The sequence below is a fragment of the Podarcis melisellensis genome, assembly GCF_964234715.1.
Source record: "Podarcis melisellensis genome assembly, chromosome: 13".
In the NCBI taxonomy this organism is placed as follows: Eukaryota; Metazoa; Chordata; class Lepidosauria; order Squamata; family Lacertidae; genus Podarcis; species Podarcis melisellensis.
The window spans coordinates 20,264,397-20,286,726 of NC_138545.1; the positions used below are offsets into that span (position 1 = coordinate 20,264,397).

General features: G+C 47.2%; 3 protein-coding genes across 11 annotated transcripts in view; all 3 read right to left on the minus strand.

The window, feature by feature from the left end:
- Window positions 1-1,720, minus strand: part of LOC309355294 (branched-chain-amino-acid aminotransferase, mitochondrial-like) — a 31,010-nt gene extending 29,290 nt beyond the window's left edge. Inside the window, exon 1 of the mRNA XM_081886049.1 lies at window positions 6-1,720. Coding sequence (XP_081742175.1) covers window positions 6-44 — 39 coding nt within the window. The 5' untranslated portion in view covers window positions 45-1,720. The remainder of the gene's footprint in view (window positions 1-5) is intronic.
- Window positions 1,721-4,815: 3,095 nt separating this feature from the next.
- On the minus strand, window positions 4,816-16,566 carry HSD17B14 (hydroxysteroid 17-beta dehydrogenase 14). Of its 5 annotated transcripts, none has more exons than XM_081886068.1 (9): window positions 16,425-16,566; window positions 13,445-13,489; window positions 12,209-12,309; window positions 11,407-11,473; window positions 10,389-10,480; window positions 9,159-9,263; window positions 8,301-8,368; window positions 6,717-6,813; window positions 4,816-5,344 (listed from the first exon to the last, which is right to left on the minus strand). In XM_081886068.1, the coding sequence occupies exons 1-9, from the start codon at window positions 16,549-16,551 to the stop codon at window positions 5,180-5,182; spliced, it is 867 nt and encodes a 288-aa protein (XP_081742194.1). In that variant the 5' UTR covers window positions 16,552-16,566; the 3' UTR covers window positions 4,816-5,179. The 5 variants fall into 5 exon arrangements, with proteins under 5 accessions (XP_081742194.1, XP_081742196.1, XP_081742195.1 ...); XM_081886070.1 differs by having other exon boundaries at window positions 16,354-16,520; XM_081886069.1 differs by having other exon boundaries at window positions 16,412-16,516.
- Window positions 16,567-18,095: 1,529 nt separating this feature from the next.
- PLEKHA4 (pleckstrin homology domain containing A4) overlaps window positions 18,096-22,330 on the minus strand; it is a 49,852-nt gene continuing 45,617 nt past the window's right edge. For all 5 annotated transcript variants that reach the window (XM_081885907.1, XM_081885905.1, XM_081885906.1 and 2 more), the window contains 2 exons: window positions 22,111-22,279; window positions 18,096-21,780 (listed from right to left, as the gene is read on the minus strand). In XM_081885907.1, coding sequence (XP_081742033.1) covers window positions 21,215-21,780; window positions 22,111-22,279 — 735 coding nt within the window. In that variant the 3' untranslated portion in view covers window positions 18,096-21,214. The remainder of the gene's footprint in view (window positions 21,781-22,110; window positions 22,280-22,330) is intronic.

The following is a 22,330-nucleotide window of genomic DNA, read 5'->3' on the forward strand; positions in this document are numbered from 1 at the left end:
CTTACCCGCCCCAAAGAGCGCGGGACTCCCGCCGTCGCTGCCATGCTGTTGCTGGTGCTTCTGTCTAATGAGGCCGGGCGGGGCCTGCTGGAGCCGGGGCAGAAAGGTTCCGCCCCTCGCCCGCCTCCAGCTCCACCTCTATTTGCCTACTTTCCATGCGGCTCTAAATGACAAAAAGGCTCGAGCTGAAAAGAGGGCGCAGCTCAGGACGCCTTTGTTTTCAATGTCAAATTTTGAAGGATGAGTGCGCCGCTAAGTATGTACAAAGGGCTTTGCTTCCCTTCCCCCGGTCGACTTCATTTAAACGTCGAGTTAAAATGCGAAGGCTCTACAACCCTAATAAGGAATTACATCGAGATTATATTCAGTACTGCGATGTATTCAGCACATTCTTACTTATGTATGATTAAAAAACAACAAGCAAGTTGAGCAAAACAGAAACATTTACAGAAACGGCTACATTTAGGGTAGCTGATAAAGGCAAGATCAGAAGCACTGATGATGCAAGAACAATGAAGGGTGTGTGTTAGGAAAGGATTTCTGGAAATGTGTACACGTATTTTAGACACACAAACACATCTTCGTTTTTCTTGGCACAAATACCCTCTACAAAGTAGGGGGGGATGTTGCAGCCAATCACACTCGCTTTCCCTACACACGCCCACTCACCCACCCAATGGCAAAGCTGGCAGTTTCACATACACCCTTCAAGGAGCACATGTGTCAGCTTTGCATCTGACTATGCACAGAGCAAGCAAACAGCAGCACAGGGGCATGGCCAACAGCAGGGAAGGATTCAAGAATGTGCACAAACACCCACGTCATCTGGCTTGGGTGTTATTTATTTTAAACGTTACAGCCCTCTCATAAACTTAGAACAGGGAACAGTAAATGGGAGGGCATAACACATCAAGTGTTCAGTTAAAAATCGGTTTAGACTGGAAAGCCACAACAGAAGGAAACTGAAAAGCATGACTTCTTGCTGGACTAACCACAGCTGTGGAAAGGCACCTCCAGTAAAAATATGTCTAGGTATCCAAGAGTTGCAATGCACAAGGCAGCACAGGAGCTGCTGTGTGAATCAGTGTCTAAAGCATTAATCTGGGTCCTGAGTTGTGGTTGCTAAAATCATGAGCTAAGAGATGGAAAGCCCCTGTTTTTGTCTTCACAGCACAGCTGTGAACTCACTGACTGGCCATTGGCAAGGCACTATTGAGCTTCAGTCTCTCCCTCTCACCCATTTTGTAAGAAAAAGGGGGCAAAATAATTATAATCCTACCCTACCATAAACGCTGGCTATACTTACAAAGATCACTAGGATCATGTATGCAAAGGCTTTAGGCACTTACAAAAACTCATTTAAATCCTAAATGTTATTGATGTTCTCCCTGTTTAGCCATGTCCTTGAGCAAATGACAGCAAGATCTCCCAGCCTTACTGGTTAAAATAGTAAAAATTAACTACCTCACAGGGCTCTTAGGATGATGAACAAGAGGAGGTCTTAAGCACTTGAAGACAATGAATTTTTTTTTCAAGTGATAACCATGTATTTTATTTATTTTAGCTCATTTATTATAAAAATGGGAGGGGAGACAATAAACACATTTTTTAAAAAAAAAATCTGAATGGTGTAGAAAGTGTTTATGTGCTTGCCTAAAGCGGAAAGAGCGCATCCTGGACTCATGAGTTTTGGAAACGAAGAGGAGTAATCATCCAGATGGGAAAACCTAAAACAAAACCGTTCACTTATCCACCAACTCTTGCAACATCTGTATTGTTATTCTACCAGCTTTTGAAGATGCACTTTTTTTACATAAGAATTCCTTTGATTGCTTGACCTGAGTCTCCTGTATTGTTTAGCTGTTTTAATTTCACATTTTAATCATGGAGGTTTATATTTTAATAGGGTTGTTTTATGGTCCCTTTTTAAATATACTGTATTTTAAGGCCCCATCTGCACCGCACATTTAGAGCAATATCATACCATTTTAAACAGCCATAGCTTTTCCCCAAATAATTTTGGGGGCTGAAGTTTGTTGTTTTGTGCTAGGAGTTGTTAGGAGCCCCCTCTTCCTCTCCCAGAGCTACCATTCTTAGTTCCATGGAACGAGAGGTGACTTTAAAGCACTCTGGGAATAATAGTTCTGGAAGGGAAATTGGTGTGTCCTAACAACCTTCAGCTCCCTTAACAAACTACTCTTCCCAGGATTCTTTGGGGGAAGCCATGACTGTTTGAAGTGGCATGATACTGCTTTAAATGCAGACGTTATAGAGTTAGTTTTAAATCTTTTGGTTTAGAAGCCATCTTAAGCATTAAGCAGTAGAAAATTTATAAATTTGACACACACATATAATGACGACATTGTCAGAGAGAGTGACCACAACCAACCTACCCATAGGAGACAGAGGGACTGAGGTTTTATGAAGAGGGTTGCTATATTTTCAGGGCAGTACTGTTGTTCATGTTGGCAGCCAGAAACTCAACATGTGAAGTTGCCTTCCCCATCTGCACTTCTCATGCAGCACTGGATGTTCTTGGAGGCACTGGGGGGGCATGGAGTGGCAACCAGAAATTCTAGCATGTACCTAGTCAATGAAGAGCTAATGCTCTGTTTCTCCAGGACATTAGTTAATTGGCTTGAAAGAAGCAATTAAGGGAGCCCTGGAGTAATTGATTTTGCTGCATAGACTGCTCATTACTGCAGAAGATGCTGGCTGTTCACGGAGCTACCTCTCCCCCCCCCCCCCCCCCGCAACAGAGCAGAGACACAGCTGCCTCTGGGGTGGGAACAGCTGTTAAAACAGGAACTGTGCCCAGGTCTCCTTGTGAACTCTTTATTCTGTTTATGCAGATATCCTTTTCCAAGGCAGCATTCACAGCCAGCCTCAGTTGGAGCAAAGATATGCCAGAGATCCTTTTCAAAGGGTTAAACACAACCACTTCACACAATTAAACACAATGGCCCTGTTTAGATAGCATATATACTGCCCATCATGGAGATCTGGCTGTATGTGTTTGTTAAAAAGGAGGGTACTGCTACAATTAATAGGCGGGGGGGGGGTATCTCATGGCCATGAACACATTCAGTGGCTGATTTCTGCAAATCAAGCTGTTCTTAAAGGAACAGGTGCAAGTCAGGGCATTCCACCCCCAGCCCACCTCACCCCTGATCAGCTGGATGTGCTGGAAGTTCTCTTTGCAAACAGATAAAAGCAATCTACCCACATGCCATTTGAACAGAGTTAGAGGAACAGAACAGAAGCCTGGGTAAGGTGCAAAAATGGGAACGATGCCGCAGAATCTAGTCTCTGACCAGGAGGCCCAACTCCTTCTGGTGGGTTCTCCGACTCGAATCATTTTAAAGCACTGTGGACACAAGGACTGGCTGATTTCACAGGATAGCTGTGAGGATAAGCCCCATAAGCTCATCGATTTCTTGGAGAAATCAGGCGGGGTGGTGCTTTTTTTTAGATGATAATCTTTGTTGGCCAACAGCATTGAAGCCCAATGAGGCGTCGCATTTTTAAGGCAGTCTTTTCTGACGTATTTATTTAACAAGCAGATTCAGGATAAGAATTTCCATGGTCACTGATCAAAAGGCACATGTTAAATATAACAAAATCTTCACCACCACATGTTCAGCTTCAAGGTCCAGCTGACCTTGAGGATATTTGCATGACAAACAGGCCTATGGTGTTATCTAGGAACTCCTTGGGGCTAAGCTGTAGAACCTGTTTTCAGTATTAAGGCCTAGAACATGTAAAGCAATATTAAGGACCCACCGTTCTTCTGACTACGCTCCTATGCCTTTAGCTCCATGGCAAACAGGGTTATTCACTGGTCCAGTGGGCCAGATCCTTTTCTCCCCTAGCCTTCAAAGGACCAAATTTGATAGGTAGGTAGGTGGGCACCTGTCAACCGCCTGATGTCACAATTACATAATGTTATCGAAGCCTCAGGGCTTCGAAGCACTGCTTATCTTCAGGCTCAAGATAGGCAGTGACTTCAAACCTGTTTTCTACAAGGACTGGCTGTGTGAATCTGGATCTCACAGCCGATCCAGCGATGCCTCTACCTGCTCCCCAATTGACATCACAAATGGGGTCGGGTTTGGGACAGGTGGGTTTAGTTTGGGGGAAACAGCGTTGCAGGCCATAATTGGGTTGTGGGCCAGAGGTCCCCTTTCTCCTGCCCTACATGGGAACATAAAAGTACAGTGGTACCTCAGGTTAAGTACTTAATTCGTTCTGGAGGTCCGTTCTTAACCTGAAACTGTTCTTAACCTGAAGCACCACTTTAGCTAATGGGGCCTCCTGCTGCCGCCGCGCTGCCAGAACACGATTTCTGTTTTCATTCTGAGGTAAAGTTCTTAACCCGAGGTTCTATTTCTGGGTTAAGGTAAAGGTAAAGGTACCCCTGCCCGTCCGGGCCAGTCTTGACAGACTCTGGGGTTGTGCGCCCATCTCACTTAAGAGGCCAGGGGCCAGCGCTGTCCGGAGACACTTCCGGTTCACGTGGCCAGCGTGACATCGCTGCTCTGGCGAGCCAGAGCCGCACACGGAAACGCTGTTTACCTTCCCGCTGGTAAGCGGTCCCTATTTATCTACTTGCACCCGGAGGTGCTTTCGAACTGCTAGGTTGGCAGGCGCTGGGACCGAGCAGCGGGAGCGCACCCCGCCGCAGGGATTCGAACCGCCGACCTTTCGATCGGCAAGTCCTAGGCGCTGAGGCTTTAACCCACAGCGCCACCTGCGTCCCATTTCTGGGTTAGCGGAGTCTATAACCTGAAGCGTATGTAACCTGAAGCATATGTAACCCGAGGTACCACTGTACTGGAAAAGCTTGAGCTGTTGCCTTTCTGCTTGCTAAACAATTGTCAGATACAGGCGTGGAAACCTGCTGTGTGTGTGTGTGTGTGTGTGTGTGTGTGTGTGTGTGTGTGGAGAAGAATCCCCTTCATCCCTGGGGCATATCTGGATTTGTTAAGTCTTTAAAAGTGCCACAGGGCTCTTACTGTTTTGGCTAAGACAGATAAAAACGTAGTCGCTATCCTGCGGACATTCTGTCTTTTTGAAAGGATGGCTTGAGTAAAATCGAGACTGGAGCTGCAGCTGTTCTGATCAGCCCACCTTATCAACTAACCACTGAAGACATTCGTGCTTTCCTCGCGGACTCCAACTAGTCTTCCAAGCTGGGATTCAGCTCTCTGTGGCTCTTCTGTGCGTATCCAAGTTCAGCTCCGCCACTAAGCACCAGGTTGATGCCAGTGCAGAAGGTGGCCTCAGAAGCAAGGTACAGAGCAGCTGCAGCACATTCCGCTGGGGTCCCCATTCGTCCCAAAAGCTGCAAATACAGTTGAGAGGGAAATCAGTATTTTGCACCTTATATTATGAGTGTGCACAGCCCATTCCTCCTAACTGGTGCTTTTACTTCATACACTTCGCGTTCAGTTAAAAGAAGACACAAGTTTCTAGCCCCTGAGACTCAGTTTAAAAAACACCAAAACAAGTTTCTAGTCCATAAAGCTATAAGATCTCAAAAGTTAAAAGGTCAGGCCGAGAAGTTGATTAGTGAGACGTCAAATGCTTTGCATGACATTTTGGCTTTTCCCATAACTAAACAGAAAAATCGGCAGCTACACCAGGGGTGGGAGGTCTTCAGCCTGCCACATGTTACTGAACTACAACTCCCATCAGCCCCAGCAAGCATGGCCAATGGCTGGGGATGATGGGAGTGGTAGTTTAGCAACACTTGGAGGGCCACAGGTTCCTGACACCTGATCTAGGCAGAAATAGCTCATATATGCAAATATCATTAATTTGCACACTATAGGGAGGTTGCAGGATCAGGGCTTCCTTGGTGCAGAGATCTGGCCGTATTCCCCACACCCCCAGTGTTGGCTATGTGATAGGAATTTTGAGGTCTTATATATATGTTAAATGTTCATAAGTGTACCAACCAAGAACATACATAGATCAGCACAGGAAGACTGACCTGGAACTATTTTGATTCCCAAACTGTCCCAAAATGACCAAATGTTTTCTCTGCAAGGTCAAAGGAAAATGGAAAAGCCTCCCCATTGTCTTTTCCTTCACAAATCCTGTCTTAAGGGTATGTCTGTGTTTGAATAGGGCGTGAGCCTGTGACATGGCCCAGGAACTAAGTATTTATCATTACAAAAGACTGGCCAGGCTACCCCAGCAATCCAATCAAATAACCTGCCAGACAGGAGATAAACAAGGACAGGAGAAAAACAACATTCAAATTTCTGTTTAGACCACCTTTTATGTGATGCACTTATAATGTATCTGAGGGGTGGTCTTAGGTTACACCCCTTCTGTGATGTATGTATGATGTTTCTGGGGATGGTCTTGATCTACAGGGTGGCAATTTCAAAAGTCTTTATAAGGTCTTGGACGCCATTTTTCTGGGTTCCTCTCCCTCTCCTGCGGGTGAGGGGAGCACCCTGTTGCAACAGATCAATAAAGATCAAGCTTACTAGCTGCTTTGCTTCTCAATATTCTCTGGTTGGCCTCTGTTATTCTCTCCTACCAATAGGGAACCTATGTAAGGACTCTATATGGGCTCTTGGATACCCCATAAGGGAAAAGGGCAATTTTTGTTTACAACAGCTACACAGCCCCCCCCCCCCGTATGTAGGATGGAACCTTTTCTCTCTAGCTGCACCAGACCTGTTTCCCCACAATGCACTTGCCTGAGCATCTATGCCTTCCTGGATCGTTGCTTCTGGGTCAGCTGTCTGGCTTGCAAGCTTCTCCCACATAGGAGTCCAGATATTGCCAGGTGAGATGCTGGAATTCAAATAGTTGGGGGTTTCTTTTTTAAAAAAAAGAGGAGGGTGGAGAGGTAGAAAGCAAGGAAAATAGAGCAGATCCATTTCAAAATTAGTGAGGAAAGATGTCCCCTCTTTGTTATTTCCAGAAGTAGAGACTCCCATATCGACTTTAAATTTGATTCACAGAGAGCCAGTGGTTAGAGTATCAAATTAGGACCTGGAAGACCAGGGCATAGCTGTCAAGTGTCCCTTATTTGAAGGGACAGTCCCTTATTGCAGCGCCATGTCCCGCTGCTGTCCCTTATTGAAGGATGTCCCTTAAATGTCACTTAAATGATGTCCCTTAAATTTCAAAGGAAGCAGCTCCTCTCCCTCCCTCCCTGCCGGCCAGTGAGGAGGAAGGCTCCAACTGTGTTGCTTGGCTGTGTTGCTCACCCAATAAGAAGTCTAAGAATGACTGGGGGGTGGAGCTTGCATGCCTTGTGTGTGGCTAGTTAATGCAAGCTAAGGGGTTTTTTGAATGCTGGGCACCATTTTGTTGCACATGCTGCTGCAAACTTTGCAGTGCAAAGCCAGGCCAGTGAGCCATCTTAAGTTGAGGCTGCATAGGCCTTGTGGTGCATGTGATTCAGATTCTAGTCAGTTGAACCTCTGGTTACAAAGTTGGTTGGACAGTGTTCTCGAAGCTACCCAGCATGAGTTTGACCAGACTGCAGGAGGACAGGAAGACTGGAGTGCCTGGAACAGGTGAGGCTGCAGGTCCCTTATTTTGACTGCTGGTCCCTTATTTTCAAATCTGTAAGTTGACAGCTATGGACCAGGGTTTAAATCCCCACGCAGCCATGAAGCTCGCTGGGTGACCTTGGGCCAGTCGCCAGTTCTCAACCTAACCTACCTCACAGGGTTGTTGTGAGAATAAAATGGGGAGGGGGGAATCACGTACACCACCTTGAGCTCCTTGGAAGACAAAGGTGGTATACAAGGTAATTTATAATTATAATTCACAGTGAAAATCTTATGCTTGGTTGCTAATGTCCTGCCAATAAATAAGTTGTGCTCCAGCTACATCCATTCCTGGAGACTGCAGATATGGCCAGGGTAACACCTGCCTTCGTTAAATCATGTCTAGATTTCAATCATGTCTAGCATCCCTCTACACACTGGGTTGACATCTTCACTGAGCCAGCCACCGTTATCCACTATTTCCTGGTCAAGCCACCTGCCAGTTCAGATGTGAAATTAGGATCTATTTTGCCCCAATGCGTGCATCACATCGCACTTGCTAACACTGAACCGCATTTGCCATTTGCCCATTCACCAAGTCCGGAGGGATCCTTTCAGAACTTTGTGTGCAAAATCCTTTTGGAGGTCCTCTACACTTCCCATACTTTTGTTTGAAAAGGTGTCCAAACAAACATCCTGCACACATGGAAGGAGGAAAGCTGATCGCCCTGGAAGGCCTCGTGCACAACAGAGCTTCACTGCCAGCTGCCACTACAGTACCTGTTGACTCGGACACCATATTTGCTCTCGTCGATGGCCATAGCTTTTGTCATCGCAATAACAGCACCCTGCAAAGTCAGAGGCATTAATAGGGAGGGTTATCAACGGACCAGAGGGGAGGAGGAAATGACACAGCCTCTGACAGCATCTTGCTGTACAGAAAACAATCTGAAGCTTTTCTTGGCATGTAAATTGACAACATCCCTCGCGTTCCTCTGGCAAATGGCATGAAAGAAGGAGTCGATAATTAAAAGTTGGCAACCCAAATAACAGGTCAATGTTTTCTTACCGCTTTGCTCCCATCTTTGGTGCCTTTTTTTATTTTAATGATGTTGCAAATAAGTAATCCCACTGATTTACATAAACCACAAGAGGCTAATCCAAAACTGAATAGGTTGAAGGACAGAAGAGTCCTTAGTTAAATTATGGAGTTCTGTTTTTTTAAAAAAAACAAAAAAAACTGCACTGGTCATTTGTGTTACAGGGAGGTTTAAGCCTGCTGTGTTATAAAGCTAGTCAATTTGTTTTGGCCATAGTAAGTAAACACACACGCGTGTGCATACACACACACACACACACACACACACACACACAGAGGTTTACACAGAATTGCCAACTGACCAGGGTGGGAAAGCTGACCCGCTCCTGTGTCGTTAAACAGCAGCTGGATATGTGGAAATCAGAATGGATTTTCAATGGCACAAAGGCAAGCACTATCATTTGGGATTATCCCTTGTGATTAAGAGCACAGAAGCAGATGCTTGTTAACAAAAGTTGATGGCCCAATCTTTACAATGAGAAGGGGAGGGTAGGAAGGATGGCGCCTGAATCCAAGTCCTAGGTGTTGCTCTGGATTACCTTCGTTGCAACATACGGCACCGCATACTTCTGCCCAATGAGCCCAACAAGGCTGGCGATGTTGATGATGTTCCCTTTCGTTTTGCGGAGGTGAGGCAGGGCAGCCTGCTTGCAAGAGGAAAGATCCCGACAGGTGAAGCTGCCTTGAATGGAGCCAGACCATTGATCCATCTAGCACAGTGTTGTCTACTCCAGAAGTGGCTCAGCTGGACCCACCCTTAACCCAAACATGCATTTAGGAACCCACTTCCGAACTGTTCTCATTGTGTGTTTGTTTGTTGGTAAGTACTGCTGCTGCAACCCACTTTAGATCATCTTAGATCCCCACGTTGTAGAGTCCATGACCCACCAGTTGAAGATTAATGGTCTTGACTCCAGGAATAACCAATGTGACCTCCAGATTTTCTGGACTCAGCCCCAGCAAGCATGGCCAACAGGCAGGGATGATGGGAGTTGTAGTCCATCACATCTGGAGGACACGCTTGGTCTACTATGACTGAAGGACTTTCCCAGGAGGCCTACCCAATATTACCAGACAGAGGGCCTTCTTGGTAGTGGCGCCCGCCCTGTGGAACACCCTCCCATCAGATGTCAGGGAAATAAGCAACTATCTTACTTTTAGAAGACATATGAAGGCCGTCCTGTTTAGGGAAGTTTTCAATGTTTGAGGTTTTATTCTGTTTTTAGTCCTCTGTTGGGAGCCGCCCAGAGTGGCTGGGGAAACCCAGCCAGATGGGCAGGGTATAAATAATAAATTATTATTATATTATAATTATTACTTTAACAGGAGAGGTCAGGGATTAAACCTGGTTTATTTGAGAGTGGTTTAACAATCAACCCTTCTTTCCAGGGAGCTCTGGGAACTGTAGGAGGGGAATATGAGTCTCCTAACGACTCTCAGCACCTGTAACAATTTACAGTTCCCATAATTCTTTGGGGGAAGCCATGACTGTGGCATCACAGGGCTTTAAATGTATGGTGGAGAAGTGTCCCCAGTTGGTTCCATGTGTCCCTGCCTTCTACCTATACCAGTCCTAAGGAGCTCAGCCACTGCTAGAGAAGCAGGGATATAAAAAGACAAGATTTCGTACAAGGGGGAAAGAGACACCCCCCCCCCAAAAAATATCTGCAATTTCAGAACATTCAGTACAGATAATTCTCAACCAGATAGACCAATGGCCTGGCTTGGTATAAAGGCAGTATCCCAAGTACAAAATTGGAATCGCTCACCTTAGCGGCTAAGAAGCAGCTCACCACATTGAGGTCCATGAGGCTGCGGAACTCCTGTGCAGACACGTCGTCTATGGTTTGGTCTGGAGGATCTGTTTGCAAGAAGACTCAACATTCATTGTCGTTCCTAAACCATCTTAGAAGGGATGTAAATATTACAGATCCAACATCAGATATGAAAATGAGAGTTGGGTGTCCCTCTCCCCCCCCCCAATGAAAAGTATCCTAATTAGTTTTACTTCCTTTTCCAATAAAGGCTTAGGCTTTGCTCCTTGACATAGAAGGTACAACACCTGCAAGGATATTCGTGGGTCAGAGCGTGAGCTCAGAAAATAAAGGCAGTTCATGTAACAGAGCAGCTGGAGTCAAAATGTTCCCATAGGCTCAACCCTCCTCACTCCTTTCCAAGAGCAGCCTTAAGCAAGCCACTTCCCCTCTCTCTCTCTCTCTCTCTCTCTCTCTCTCTCTCTTTTTCTCAACCTCAGTCCTCCATCTGCAAAATGGGGATAATAGTAAGCCTTGGAGCTGATGGAATAACTCATATGAAGTGCTTGGAATGCCCTACACCAGGGAAGGGCCATGCATTCACTCAATGGTAATCTGTTGGAGGCCAGAGCCTGTTAAAAGCTGGGCCACCACCCTCCTTTTCCCTGTAACTCCTCTACGCTCTCTTTCTGCTATCCTGTTGCCAGGGGTCTGGATGCATTGTTTGCAGAGAGCTTTGCCCCCCCCCATGTCTCCCTGCCCCCTCCATCTCAACAGGCTTCCACCAAATTTTATGAAAACAGCCCACAAGTTCTCCTCCCCTGTCCTAAACTGTCAAAGAAACACAGATATTCATCGTGATTGGTTTTCTCTTCGGTTTTGTAAACAGACAACCACAAAGCTGTCTTTCCTCCGAGGTTCCTAGTCCTCATGGCTGTTTTGTTGTCGTTGATTAATCAAAGAAGGCCCCACCTCCCAGGAGACAACGATCCCGATTCTTCCCACACCCCCCAAAATTTTGGAAACAACTCACGGCTTCCAGCATTGTTCACCAGGCAGTCAAGCTGTCCGTAAAGTTCTATGGTCACAGAAACCAAAGTCTGCAAGGAGGGGCATGAATATAATTGCCGCGGTAAAGAGAACCAAAAAATCTCTACAATTTTAGGACATTCAGCTACTTGAAGGAGAGTGAGGAGCTATGCCACTATCACCTAAAAATATCATAGCTGTGTAGAGTAATATCTATAGATAATGAAAACACATAGATGTTTAAAATCAGAGATCATCAACGAATGGTTATGGAAATATGTGTTCTTAGTTGCATGCATAAGCCTGGTGGAATAGACAGGTTTTCAGCAGGTATTTAAAGGCTGAAACAGAAGGTGCTTTATATTAAATTAGTTTATTTGGCAATTGCTTCTCTAACTATTGGAAATGTGTTTGCTCTATTCAGCAGTCACGTTCGGGTGACTTCTGCCTTTCATTTTTATCACATTTATTACTATAAGGGTGCTCTTTTAAACACAGTGTCACATGCATTAGTGTAGTATTTATTTAAGACATGTATCAACATTGGCTTTAATGTTACAGCGCTTTGGGTCACTTTGGTGAGGAAAGCACTTAGCAAATAACAGGGAAATTATTCTGAATCTGTGGGAAAAGGTCAGACACAGAAACCAAGAGGAATGCCCCCAAAGGCAGAAAATTTAAATAACAGAGAGCTGGAATTTGGGGTAGGGCTTTCCGCAACCTGTTCAGCAAAGGAAAAGTTGGTCTTGGAGGTGCCTGAGAAACTTCCCCAATTTAATACTCTTCTTCCTCCAGTTTCAGCTTACCTTAATGTCTGTTTCACGAAGGACATCACAGACCTCAAAGTGACCTTCCCCAGGCCCTGCAGAATCATTCAGCTCCTTTTCAATAACTTTCCCCCTTTCCCCTGAAGGAAAATATAAAAGCTCAGAAGAAGAAGAGGAGTTTGGATTTGATACCCCGCCTTTCATTCCCTTTAAGGAGTCTCAAAGCGGCTAACAGTCTCCTTTCCCCTCCTCCCCCACAACAAACACTCTGTGAGGTGAGTGGGGCTGAAAGACTTCAGAGAAGTGTGACTGGCCCAAGGTCACCCAGCAGCAGCATGTGGAGGAGCGGGGAAGCGAACCCGGTTCACCAGATTAGGAGTCCACCGCTCTTAACCACTACACCACACTGGCTCTTAGTCTTAACTAACAGAGTTACTGTGGCCTTCTGAGGAGCAGAAGAGGAAGGAAGGACACACACACACACAGAACAAAGTTCTCCCCAGTCAGTGGACCCACGAAGCCACTTCAAACTGCCATGGCTTCTCCCAAAGCATCCTGAGAAACATTATTTGTTATGGGTGCCAAGAATTGTTAGGAGGTGCCCCCCCCATTCCCCTCCCAGAGCTACAATTCCCAGAGCTCCCTGAGAAGAGGGACTGACTGTCAAACCACTGTGGAAACTATAGCTCTGTGATGGGACTCCCAGTGGCTGGTGTTGTATCTGGCCCAGTCTGGAACAAGAGCCAAGAAAGGCTGCCCTAGTGACATGACCCAGGTTTAAATCCTCGCACAAAAAGACCACTGCACAGGTTGCTAGTTCTCAGGACCAAACGCACACCTTTTTCCTAAATGAAGAAAATCTCCAGGAGGAAAGAAAGAGAGCGGGGCTGTATATTGTCACTTGAAGTGCAGTGTGTATGTTTGCTTTTGCAGCAAGTACTCAGGTACTTAGGTTGTCCCCTTTTCCTGGCAGGGCTCTTTATACAATTTGACACCTACTTGACAGACAGAAATTCAAAGGTGCAGCTTCATCACTGCATCTTTTGTAAGCCTGCACCTGTAGAATATCTACCTCTGCCACAAAACTGGACTGTTTTTCCAGCCATGCTTTTCTTTCTCAACTTTCTTGGGACATTTTGCTGCCCTCTGCTGTCTTAACCTTGCACATCTCCTTTGATTCAGCCAAACTGATTTGGATATACACATATTGGGAGTGAGAGACCGAGGGGGCCCTTTAACAATGAGTGGGGGTAATGAAAGATCTCCAGGCCTCACCTTCAGATCCTGGGGCACAGAAGACTACTTTGGCTCCATGGCGAACTGGGAAGGAAAGTTAGGGGAAGAAATGAATGCAAGATGAAATATCCCAGAGGCCCAATTCTCAGACATGCACGCAACTCACTTGCTCAGGAGCATAGAAATCATCCCAGAGTCAACCTTTGGTTCATTGTCTACAGCAGAGGTTTTCAAACATTTTTTCTCTGGGCCAGGCTTACAGAATAAAAATTTGCTCATGCCACACCAATTTTTTAATTGATACGAAATACATTGAAAAACAAAAAGAAACAACTCCTAGCAGTGCATGATTTATAACATAGAATAAAATACTTTAGGGCATGGGGCATCCAGAAAGTATAAATTCAGCTGCAAAAAAAAAATGACTCATCCCCAAAATAGAATTATAAACAAGCCTCTTTGATATGTATCTTAAGTATGTATAATACAATGAGAGGCATGAGCTTGCTTTTGCCAGGTAATCTTCTCATTTATATCAGGTCTAATTTGAGACAAATAATTACTATCATCTCCTCATCAACACAAATAAATATTTCTCTTTTCTGATCTTTCAAATTTGTCAGAGTTGAAAATCCCTGTCACAATAATATGTTGCGGAGAACTGTAGAAGTGTAGCCAATGCTCTGGAAAAATAATAATATTTTGATACTATACTATGCTATACAGTTGTACCTTGGTTTTCGAACAGCTTAGTTCACAAACAACTTGGAATTCGAACGCCACATACCTGGAAGTAGGTGTTCGAATTTGCGAACTTTGCCTCAGGAGCCAAATGTCAAGTGCGGCTTCCGCAGCTTCCGATTGGCTGCAGGAAGCTCCTGCAGGCCAATCAGAAGCTGCGCCTTAGTTTCCAAACACTTCTGAAGTCAAACGGACTTCCGGAACGCATTCTGTTTGAAAACCAAGGTACGACTGTATTACACTATACTGAAATGCTTAAATGTTTCTTTGTCCTTGCATCTTCCTGCCACACTTGCCATTCTCCCTTGCTACACCCTTTGAGAACCACTGACCTACACCAGCTGACAGACAAGGTCTTTCCAAGCCTGAGCTGGGAAGACAGAAATTGGACCTTCCGCACGCATCATAAACGACTTCAAGTACTGTACAACTGATGACTGGCAGCGAAACATATTAACCTAGCTGGAACTCAGATTCCTGTCTTTCTGCATCCTGTCAGAGACTCCCTGCCTTTAGTGACAAGCAGATATTCAATATATGCCTATCCCCAAAAAAGGGATGTCAAAGAGGGCCTACCTGTCACAAACTCTTAATTTAATTACTCCTTTTATTCCCTGTTTGCATTCCACACTTACTTCCCCTCCAGCAAAAAGCCTACCAACCAAAGATATAATTTCAGGCATCTGATGAAAGAGACTGTAGTCCATGTTGATGCCATGATGAATCTTCTAGTCTTTCAGGTACCACAAGATTCATGTTTTCATGTCAGCAAAACCAGCTTTTCTTATGCTTCCTAGGCAATTAGATCCAGATGCTCCTTTTGAGGCTGCTCAGCCTGTCTTAGACTTCAGATTAAGGCCTTACCATCCAACCCCCTAGGCTCTGGCGACTTACAGGTGGAAAATCACCAAGTAAAGCCACATATGTACAGAAATCCTGCCAGAAAAAGATGTCCACCTTGTTCTTTGAAATATGCGTATTTTGTCAGCCCAACATGTGAGAGGGCAAAATTAGGAGGAGGATTCTCTACCTAAAGCCACAAAGGCAGAACTTAGTGCCTTTAACACAGGGGTGGAGAGGCTCCCATCAGCCCCCACCAGCAATGACCAGGGATAATGGAAACTGTACTTTTGTGACATCTGGAGGGGCTATAGATTCCTCTTTCCCACTTTAAGAGCTTCACCTCAGAGAGAAAGTCAGCATGTCCTGCACTTCCTGGTACAGGTAAAGGGACCCCTGACCATTAGGTCCAGTCGTGACCAACTCTGGAATTGTGGCACTCATCTCGCTTTATTGGCCGAGGGAGCCAGCTAGCATGACTAAGCCACTTCTGGTGAACCAGAGCAGCACACGGAAATTTACCTTCCTGCCGGAGCAGTACCTATTTATCTACTTGCACTTTGACATGCTTTCGAACTGCTAGGTTGGCAGGAGCAGGGACCGAGCAACAGGAGCTCACCCCGTGGCGGGGATTTGAACCACCGACCTTCTGATCGGCAAGTCCTAGGCTCTGTGGTTTAACCCACAGCGCCACCCGCGCCCCTTTTCATTTCCTGGTAGGGAGACTGAAATTGCTTCAACAACACGTTCCCCTTTCCCCCACCTCCCTATTTCTGAAAAAGAAGAGCTCATGTCCGGGCACCAGTTCCTGTTTTCAGTTCAAGGGCTCAGCACTGACCAATGCAGTAAAAAAACAACCATATTAAAGAGAAGGGTCAGTCCAGAGTCCTTCTGACTGAGGCATCTTAAAGTCTCATCAAAATGTATTGTGGCATAAGCTGCTGCCTGCTAGAAGCCTTATGGATGCCTCATGACAGCAATAAATCCGATGGTCTTTACAAACACATTGGTCCATCTAGCTCAGTGTTGTCCACACTGACTGGCAGCAGCTCTCCAGGGATTCAGGAAGGGGTCTCTCTCCCAGCCTTGGAGATGCTGGGAACTGAAGCTAGGAAATGTTCTTTGCCCTGCCTCAACTATGTCCAAAAACTTTCGGTTTTGCAATAACGCCAACATCGCCTCTGAGCTCGTGCAGAGCACATTCCTATCAGAAGCAACTTTATCCAGTCCCTCTCCGATCTCCACACATACAGATTGGGGAACAAGGTTTCCAGGCCAGACTTCCTGGCATATTTGAGCCCCGGCACTTATTTGCAGAAACTCCTTTGCCCCCAACCCGCCCGCCCCCCCGTTCCTTCCACCCTCACCAAATTCTCTCACGATGCCTTCGCCAATACCCCGGGTGCCCCCCGTTACTATGACGACCTTGCCCGGGTACCGCAGCCCAGTTGCCATTCCAGATGTTGTCGCGGCTCCTCCAAATCACGAACATCCAGCTGAACTTTGGACGCAGACGCTGCAACATGTGTTTTCGCCCATTGCACATGCTCTGTGTTTCCGGGCATGCTGGGAAATGCAGTCCTTGCTCCTCCGTTTCGTTCTCGTGTTCGGTGCAGCCCGATCCTGCGCAAGCTTACTCAAACTCCTAAATAAGCGTGCATTTCCTGTGTGTGGGGGGTGGGGTGGGGTGGGGGTGCGTTTAAGGTTGCAATCCTATGAACATAGTTAGAGAGCTAGGACTGCAGCGTACCAGGGTCTACACAAAAGTAAGCTCCATTGAATTCAGTGGGACTTACTCCCAGGTAAGTGCAATCAGGGTTGCAAGTGCAAATGACTGCAAGCAGGCGTAAAATCCAGGTTCACTGTCCACGGTTGTGATTCTAAACAACATTTTTTACTTCCAAGCAGTTCCGGATTTACTTATAACATAACAATGATAAATCGCCGTATAGCATATATTCAACACAAAAAACAGTGATAATTTGTTATTGACAGAGGACAGCTGGACATATAAAGGGCCCCATTACCTTCAGTAGCTTAGAGCTTCATCAGACCTAAATCCAGCACTGCTTCCAAGTAAAGGTGGACAGGGTCAGGCAGCATCTTGTTTGGTAGAATATATAATAATGTATCTTTTTTTGCAGGTGTATTGTTATGGATGTACAGGGCGTTAGTGGATCCATACTGGACCATCCATATAGCAATCCATTATTATTATTTTTTACCTTTTCTATTATTCTTTTTTAAATTATGGGACGCTTCACGGATTTGTGTGACATCCTTGCGCAGGGGCTAGGCTAATCTAGTGAGCATCTGTTTTCTTTTCCTCACCTTTTCTCCAAGGTGGTTTCCCGCTTGCCTATTTTATCCTCACAACCACCTTGTGAGGTGGGCTGGGCTAAGAGACAGGGACTGGCCCAAGGTTGAGTTTCATGGCTGAAGCGAGAGGGGCACTCTTCTGCTATAGTACAGCAGAAGCAAGACCAAAAATGATGACAAAAAGCAGGAGGCTTGCAGTATGGAAAATTACAGGATGTCAGCAGGATATGAACTGGTTAGGTTTCGCAGGCGCAAATGGCCATTGAAAGAACAGCCATGCGTAACTGCCCCATTACATCCTGAGCACAGATCACAATTGTTTTGTGGTTGAAACACACCCTCCAATGGCCTGCTTCCTTCGTCCCTCTGATGCACCAAATGGCTGACCTGAACACAGCCTGGCATGCCAGGTTAAAGAGGTGCTTAGCTCTGCTGCTTGTTTTCAGTCGCAGGCCCAGGATTTTCAATGGAAAAGGAACACCCACAAGTTCCCTGCGGGACCCCCTCCTGCCCCTTAACAGATCAGTGTTGCAGGGATGTGCCCATTGGCTGTGCTGGCTGGTGCTGATGGGAGTTGTAGCTCTACTGCACCTGGAGGGCTGGCAGTTTCAATAATCCATAAAAACTGAGCCCAGGGATGCTGGGAGTTGTAGTCCACCTGGAGTGCCATAGGTTCCCTGTCCCTGCATCCGCCACTCCTCTGCATTTAAATTATCACTCACAGTGAATTTCAACATAGTAGCATAAAGACTGGGCCTTGGAATAAATATATCAGGCAGACTCCGGGATGTATATTGTGTTAATCTTTTATTGAGTATACGAACTGGAATCTTTCACACGTGGGGAGCAGGCAGCCGCTAGTGTTAAAATGCAAAGGGAGGTGGAAGCTGCCTCCTTTGGGGGAGAAGCAAGTCTTCGTAGAGGGAATCCTCTCCCCCCCCCCCAAGCGCTGAGATGCAGCAGTTGCCTTGGCAGACATGCAGGTGGGTGTTACCGCAGGGATCCCTCGTTCAAGCTGCATCGCTCCGGCGTCCCTTGAGCTCCCCGGGGCAGGCCCAGGGTCGCGGTGTTTTGCTTTTGCAGCCCTGATTTTGGGTTTCCGCTTGTTAATTCGCCATGCCAAAGTCTCCATTCAGGAACGTTAGGAATTGCATTTCTTGGTGGGGCTACAAACCTGGCAACAGAGCTGGTGATGGAGCCAGGGCACCTTGGCAGAGCAATGGACCTGCGCACTAGGGCTACGATTCACCAGTTAACTCATTCTGCATTGGCAGGGCACCTTATCTGGGCACCCCAGCAACTGAAATCCCCTGTCCCCCTTCCAAATTCTGCAGCAGCCAGTGTCCCTCTCCCCACTGTTTCTCCCCTCTTCTTCCCTTGCAGTTTCCCCTTCCCCCCATCACCTTGCCCAATCCACTCTCCCTTTCCCGCTGAGCTGCGTCTCTCTCTCTGCCTATCCAACAAGCAATTTTGTTCCAAGATGTGCCCTTGCCTAGCTTTGTGCAGCCCACATTGCCACACTTACCTATCCCTTGCCAAAACCCGGCTGTCCTGACATAAAAGTGAGGGCCCTGTTTTAAGCAGGCATTTTTCAACCTTCATATACCACCCCCTGTGTTGGCTTGGATAGACGTTCCACGGTGCCTCTCACATCACTGCCTTCGGCCAACCGTTCCCCTTCCACAAATACATGAGAAGTAGCCCGGCAGGATCAGGCCAGTGTCCCAGCCAGTTCAGCATCCCGTTCTCACAGTGACCAACCGGAAGCCTGTGAGTGACACAGTGCTCTCCCCTCCTGTGTTTTCCAGCCATTGACATTCAGAAGTGTCACTGTCTTTGACTGTGGAGGCAAAGCTTAGCCGTCATGGCTAATAGCCATAAGATAGATGAATCTGTCTGATCCTCTTTTAAAGCTATTCACATTCTGCTTTCCCTTCTTTCCCCCTAATGTACACATTCCAACAACAGACATCTTCATTTCTCCCCACCCAACATTGTACAATTCTAGGAATTTGAATCACCCAGAGGCAGAGGATGCATTCACTATTTGCAGAGGGGGGGGGGGATTGCTGGCAATTGCTTTTTCTTAAAAAACAAACCCTGGCCCAATATACAACCTAAGGGCCTGTGAGCATTAGAAAAGCCTCTTACAGACAACCAGGGCAGAGGAAACCCTGAACACCTGCCGTTAAGGAGGGCCTGTGCAAATGTAGCCTAATAAATGCTGGAAAACCCGATTTGTTGTTTCCTACTCGCCTTCCGGTGGAGCTGCTCTGCCTGCCTAGATGTTCACCTTGCCCTCTAAATTCGCTGGCCTTGCAAGAGGCAAAAGCACAGGCTTTTACAAAGCCCCTTCTCTGATCGCCTGTGGCTATTACTAAAAACCTCCAGGCAACTAGGAAAGGTAAACTGGAAGAAAAGAGTTGGTTGTCTTTCTTTCAAGTGTGCACTGATGAGGACCACAGGCGTTTGTGAGCAAGAACCCTAAACCATCTTTGTAGGCCAGTAACTTCTGAAGTTCTTAAGCTGCAGAGCTGAATTTGCATGGAGCAAGGCACTCTAGCTGTATTGGGTGCCTCAGGGAATGGGCTTGGGTGGATGTGAATCTGTGGGAGCCATGGGAGCCCACTCCTAGGAGCCGTGGGGGCTCCAGCCCCCACAATAAAATATTTGAGGGGGCCAGGCCTCCACAAAGTTGATTGGCATTCCCATTCAAATGGTGTGAGCATTGCATCATTTGACTGATTATGTGGGGCGGGGCTTACCTGGGCCCCCACAATATTTTATTCAAGTTGGCTCCCCTGATGGGAGCAAACAGGGTGTCAAGATGGGCATGAATGGGTATGGCTGCCTGAGTGTGTGTTTCCTATCATAAACTAGCAGTTATGCATCTGTAAGCGCAGATGCTTCATTTCTTTAGGAAAAATTCCCCCCCCCCCGGCCTTCTCCTTGGGAAGGGCTAAATAAATACCTGCACCTGCCACATCCTAGAGCAGCGTTCTCCAACCTGATGCCCTCCAGCTGTTTTGGACTACAATTCCCATCTACCCCACAGCCAGAAGCATGCTGCTGGGGCGGATGGGAGCTGTAGTCCAGAACAGCATTAAGGAAGCATCTCTGCCACCAACTCATTGTAGAGACCTGGGCAAGTAGCTTGACCTCAGGCACGGGTTCCGGAGGCAAACTAGGAACAACTGAGAACTCTGCCATTCTGCCTCAGGGATTTGAATTCAGAACCCCCATATCCCGGCTGTGCTTCCACAGTCATGCCATTGTGTAAGTCCCCCACCACTCTCACCCTGCAAAGGTTGTTGGAGGAGACGAGAGCAATGAACCCTGTCGAAGATACTCTCCTAAACCTGTGTGTGCAAGTCAGCGTGATAGCGATGGAATGGTGCATCTTGCCAGACTTGTGCCCTTGTGTGCCAAGACACGTGTAACATGTTCATACATGTGTGAGTGCATGCGCTTTGAGCAGGGGGGGGCAGTGTTGCGGTTCTGATCCCTGGGATTTATAACAAGTTTTTTTTATGATGCTATCTAGGGTTGGAAAGTTACAAAAAAAGGAGTGGAAGAGATGCTTAGTGGTATGGCATCTGCTTTCTATGCAGAAGTTTCCAGGTTCAATCCTCGTCATTTCCAGATAGGGCTGGCAAAGACTCCCTGCCCGAAATGCAAGAGAGCTGCTGCCAATCAGTGTAGACAGTACTGTGCTAGATGGACCAATGGCATGACTTGTTATAAGGCAGCTTCTCATGTTCCTATGGAAACGGTCGCTCTGAGCCTGCCAACTCTATGGGACTGAACTTATCCATTTGCCCTGTCCTTGTTAGAGAAAGATGGAGCCAGGCAGCAAGGCTTCCTCACCCCCCCCCCCCACTCTCAATCCTGGTCCTCCACCCTCTGGAGCTAAAAGCTGGATTTTACCAGAGTGACCCTGACAGGCTGCGCCGTCTCGCCAAGGCAGGCCACCACGTGGCGGGACTGGCTCTCGCCTCTCCACTTCAGGCACCTACCATTGGCTGCACCCTGCCCGCCCACGAGGCTTTGCTCAGATGCCCAATTGGCTGTTCTAGAGATAGACAGGTGCTGGCTGGTTGGCTGAGGCAAAGGCACCGCCCAGGGAGGACCACTGACCAAGGGCAGCTCTTCATTGGCTGGTTCCGGCAGGTGTGACTCCAACTGCAGAGTCTTGGGCTTTAAATGGCCCGCCTCCTTGGGAAGAGGAGGCGGCGGCCAATCGGATGCTTCTGAAGCACCCGGCACTCGATTGGTTGCATGGGGTGGCCCCTGATTCGCCGTTCTGGAGTTATCGTAGCAGCTTGAGTTCCGAGCAGCTGTTTGGTCATGCTCAGATAGCAGAGGTCCACGGAGCTCTGGCTCTTTGGAGGGGCTGTCACCGGGGAGGCCGTGATGGTTCAGGCTTTCATGGGACACAGGGATATCGTCTAGGGAGGAGTGAGAGCTGGTCCTTCCTGGGGAGAAAGACGACATTAAGAATTCCCATCAACCACATGGACATGTGAATTCTGTGCACAGCAAACAGGAGATATTGGCATATATATTATAGAGTGGGCTGCTTAGCATTTGCTGCTGTTGTTGCGTTCCAGTAGAAGGCAGGGCAGGGACACCATCAGGCCCAGCAGCAGCTGGAAAATGGGTTTTTTGGGGGGGGGAATGGAGGTTGAGAATTGAGAAAGAAAGAATAGAAATGTTTCAGACAAATAGATATGAGTCCCACCCCCTGACTACCTGACCCTCCCGTCCCACAGACCCCGGAAAGCCCCCACTGCCTCTCCTAGTACCTGCGATGCGCTTCCCCCGCTGCTGCGAAGCCTCTGTCGCCAGGGCGTAGGAGAGCTGGATTACTCGCTGTCGCTCCCACTCAGGGGTCGGGGGGCACCGAGGAGGCTTGAGTCCCCCAGTTTGCACGCCCTCCTTGGGTGATGGCTCAGGGGGGGTATTGGGGAGGGGCTGAAGGAGAGATTAAATCACGGGGAAGGGGAACGGGGCATGAACAAGGCT

Coding starts and splice junctions, on each gene's coding strand:
- HSD17B14 (XM_081886068.1), bottom strand. CDS start 16,551: ATGCCCGGAAACACAGAGCATGTGCAATGGGCGAAAACACATGTTGCA. Junction 11,474..12,208: donor TTCGTGAAACAGACATTAAG/GTAAGCTGAAAC, acceptor CCCTCCTTGCAG/ACTTTGGTTTCTGTGACCAT. Junction 8,369..9,158: donor TGCCGTATGTTGCAACGAAG/GTAATCCAGAGC, acceptor CTGACTTTGCAG/GGTGCTGTTATTGCGATGAC.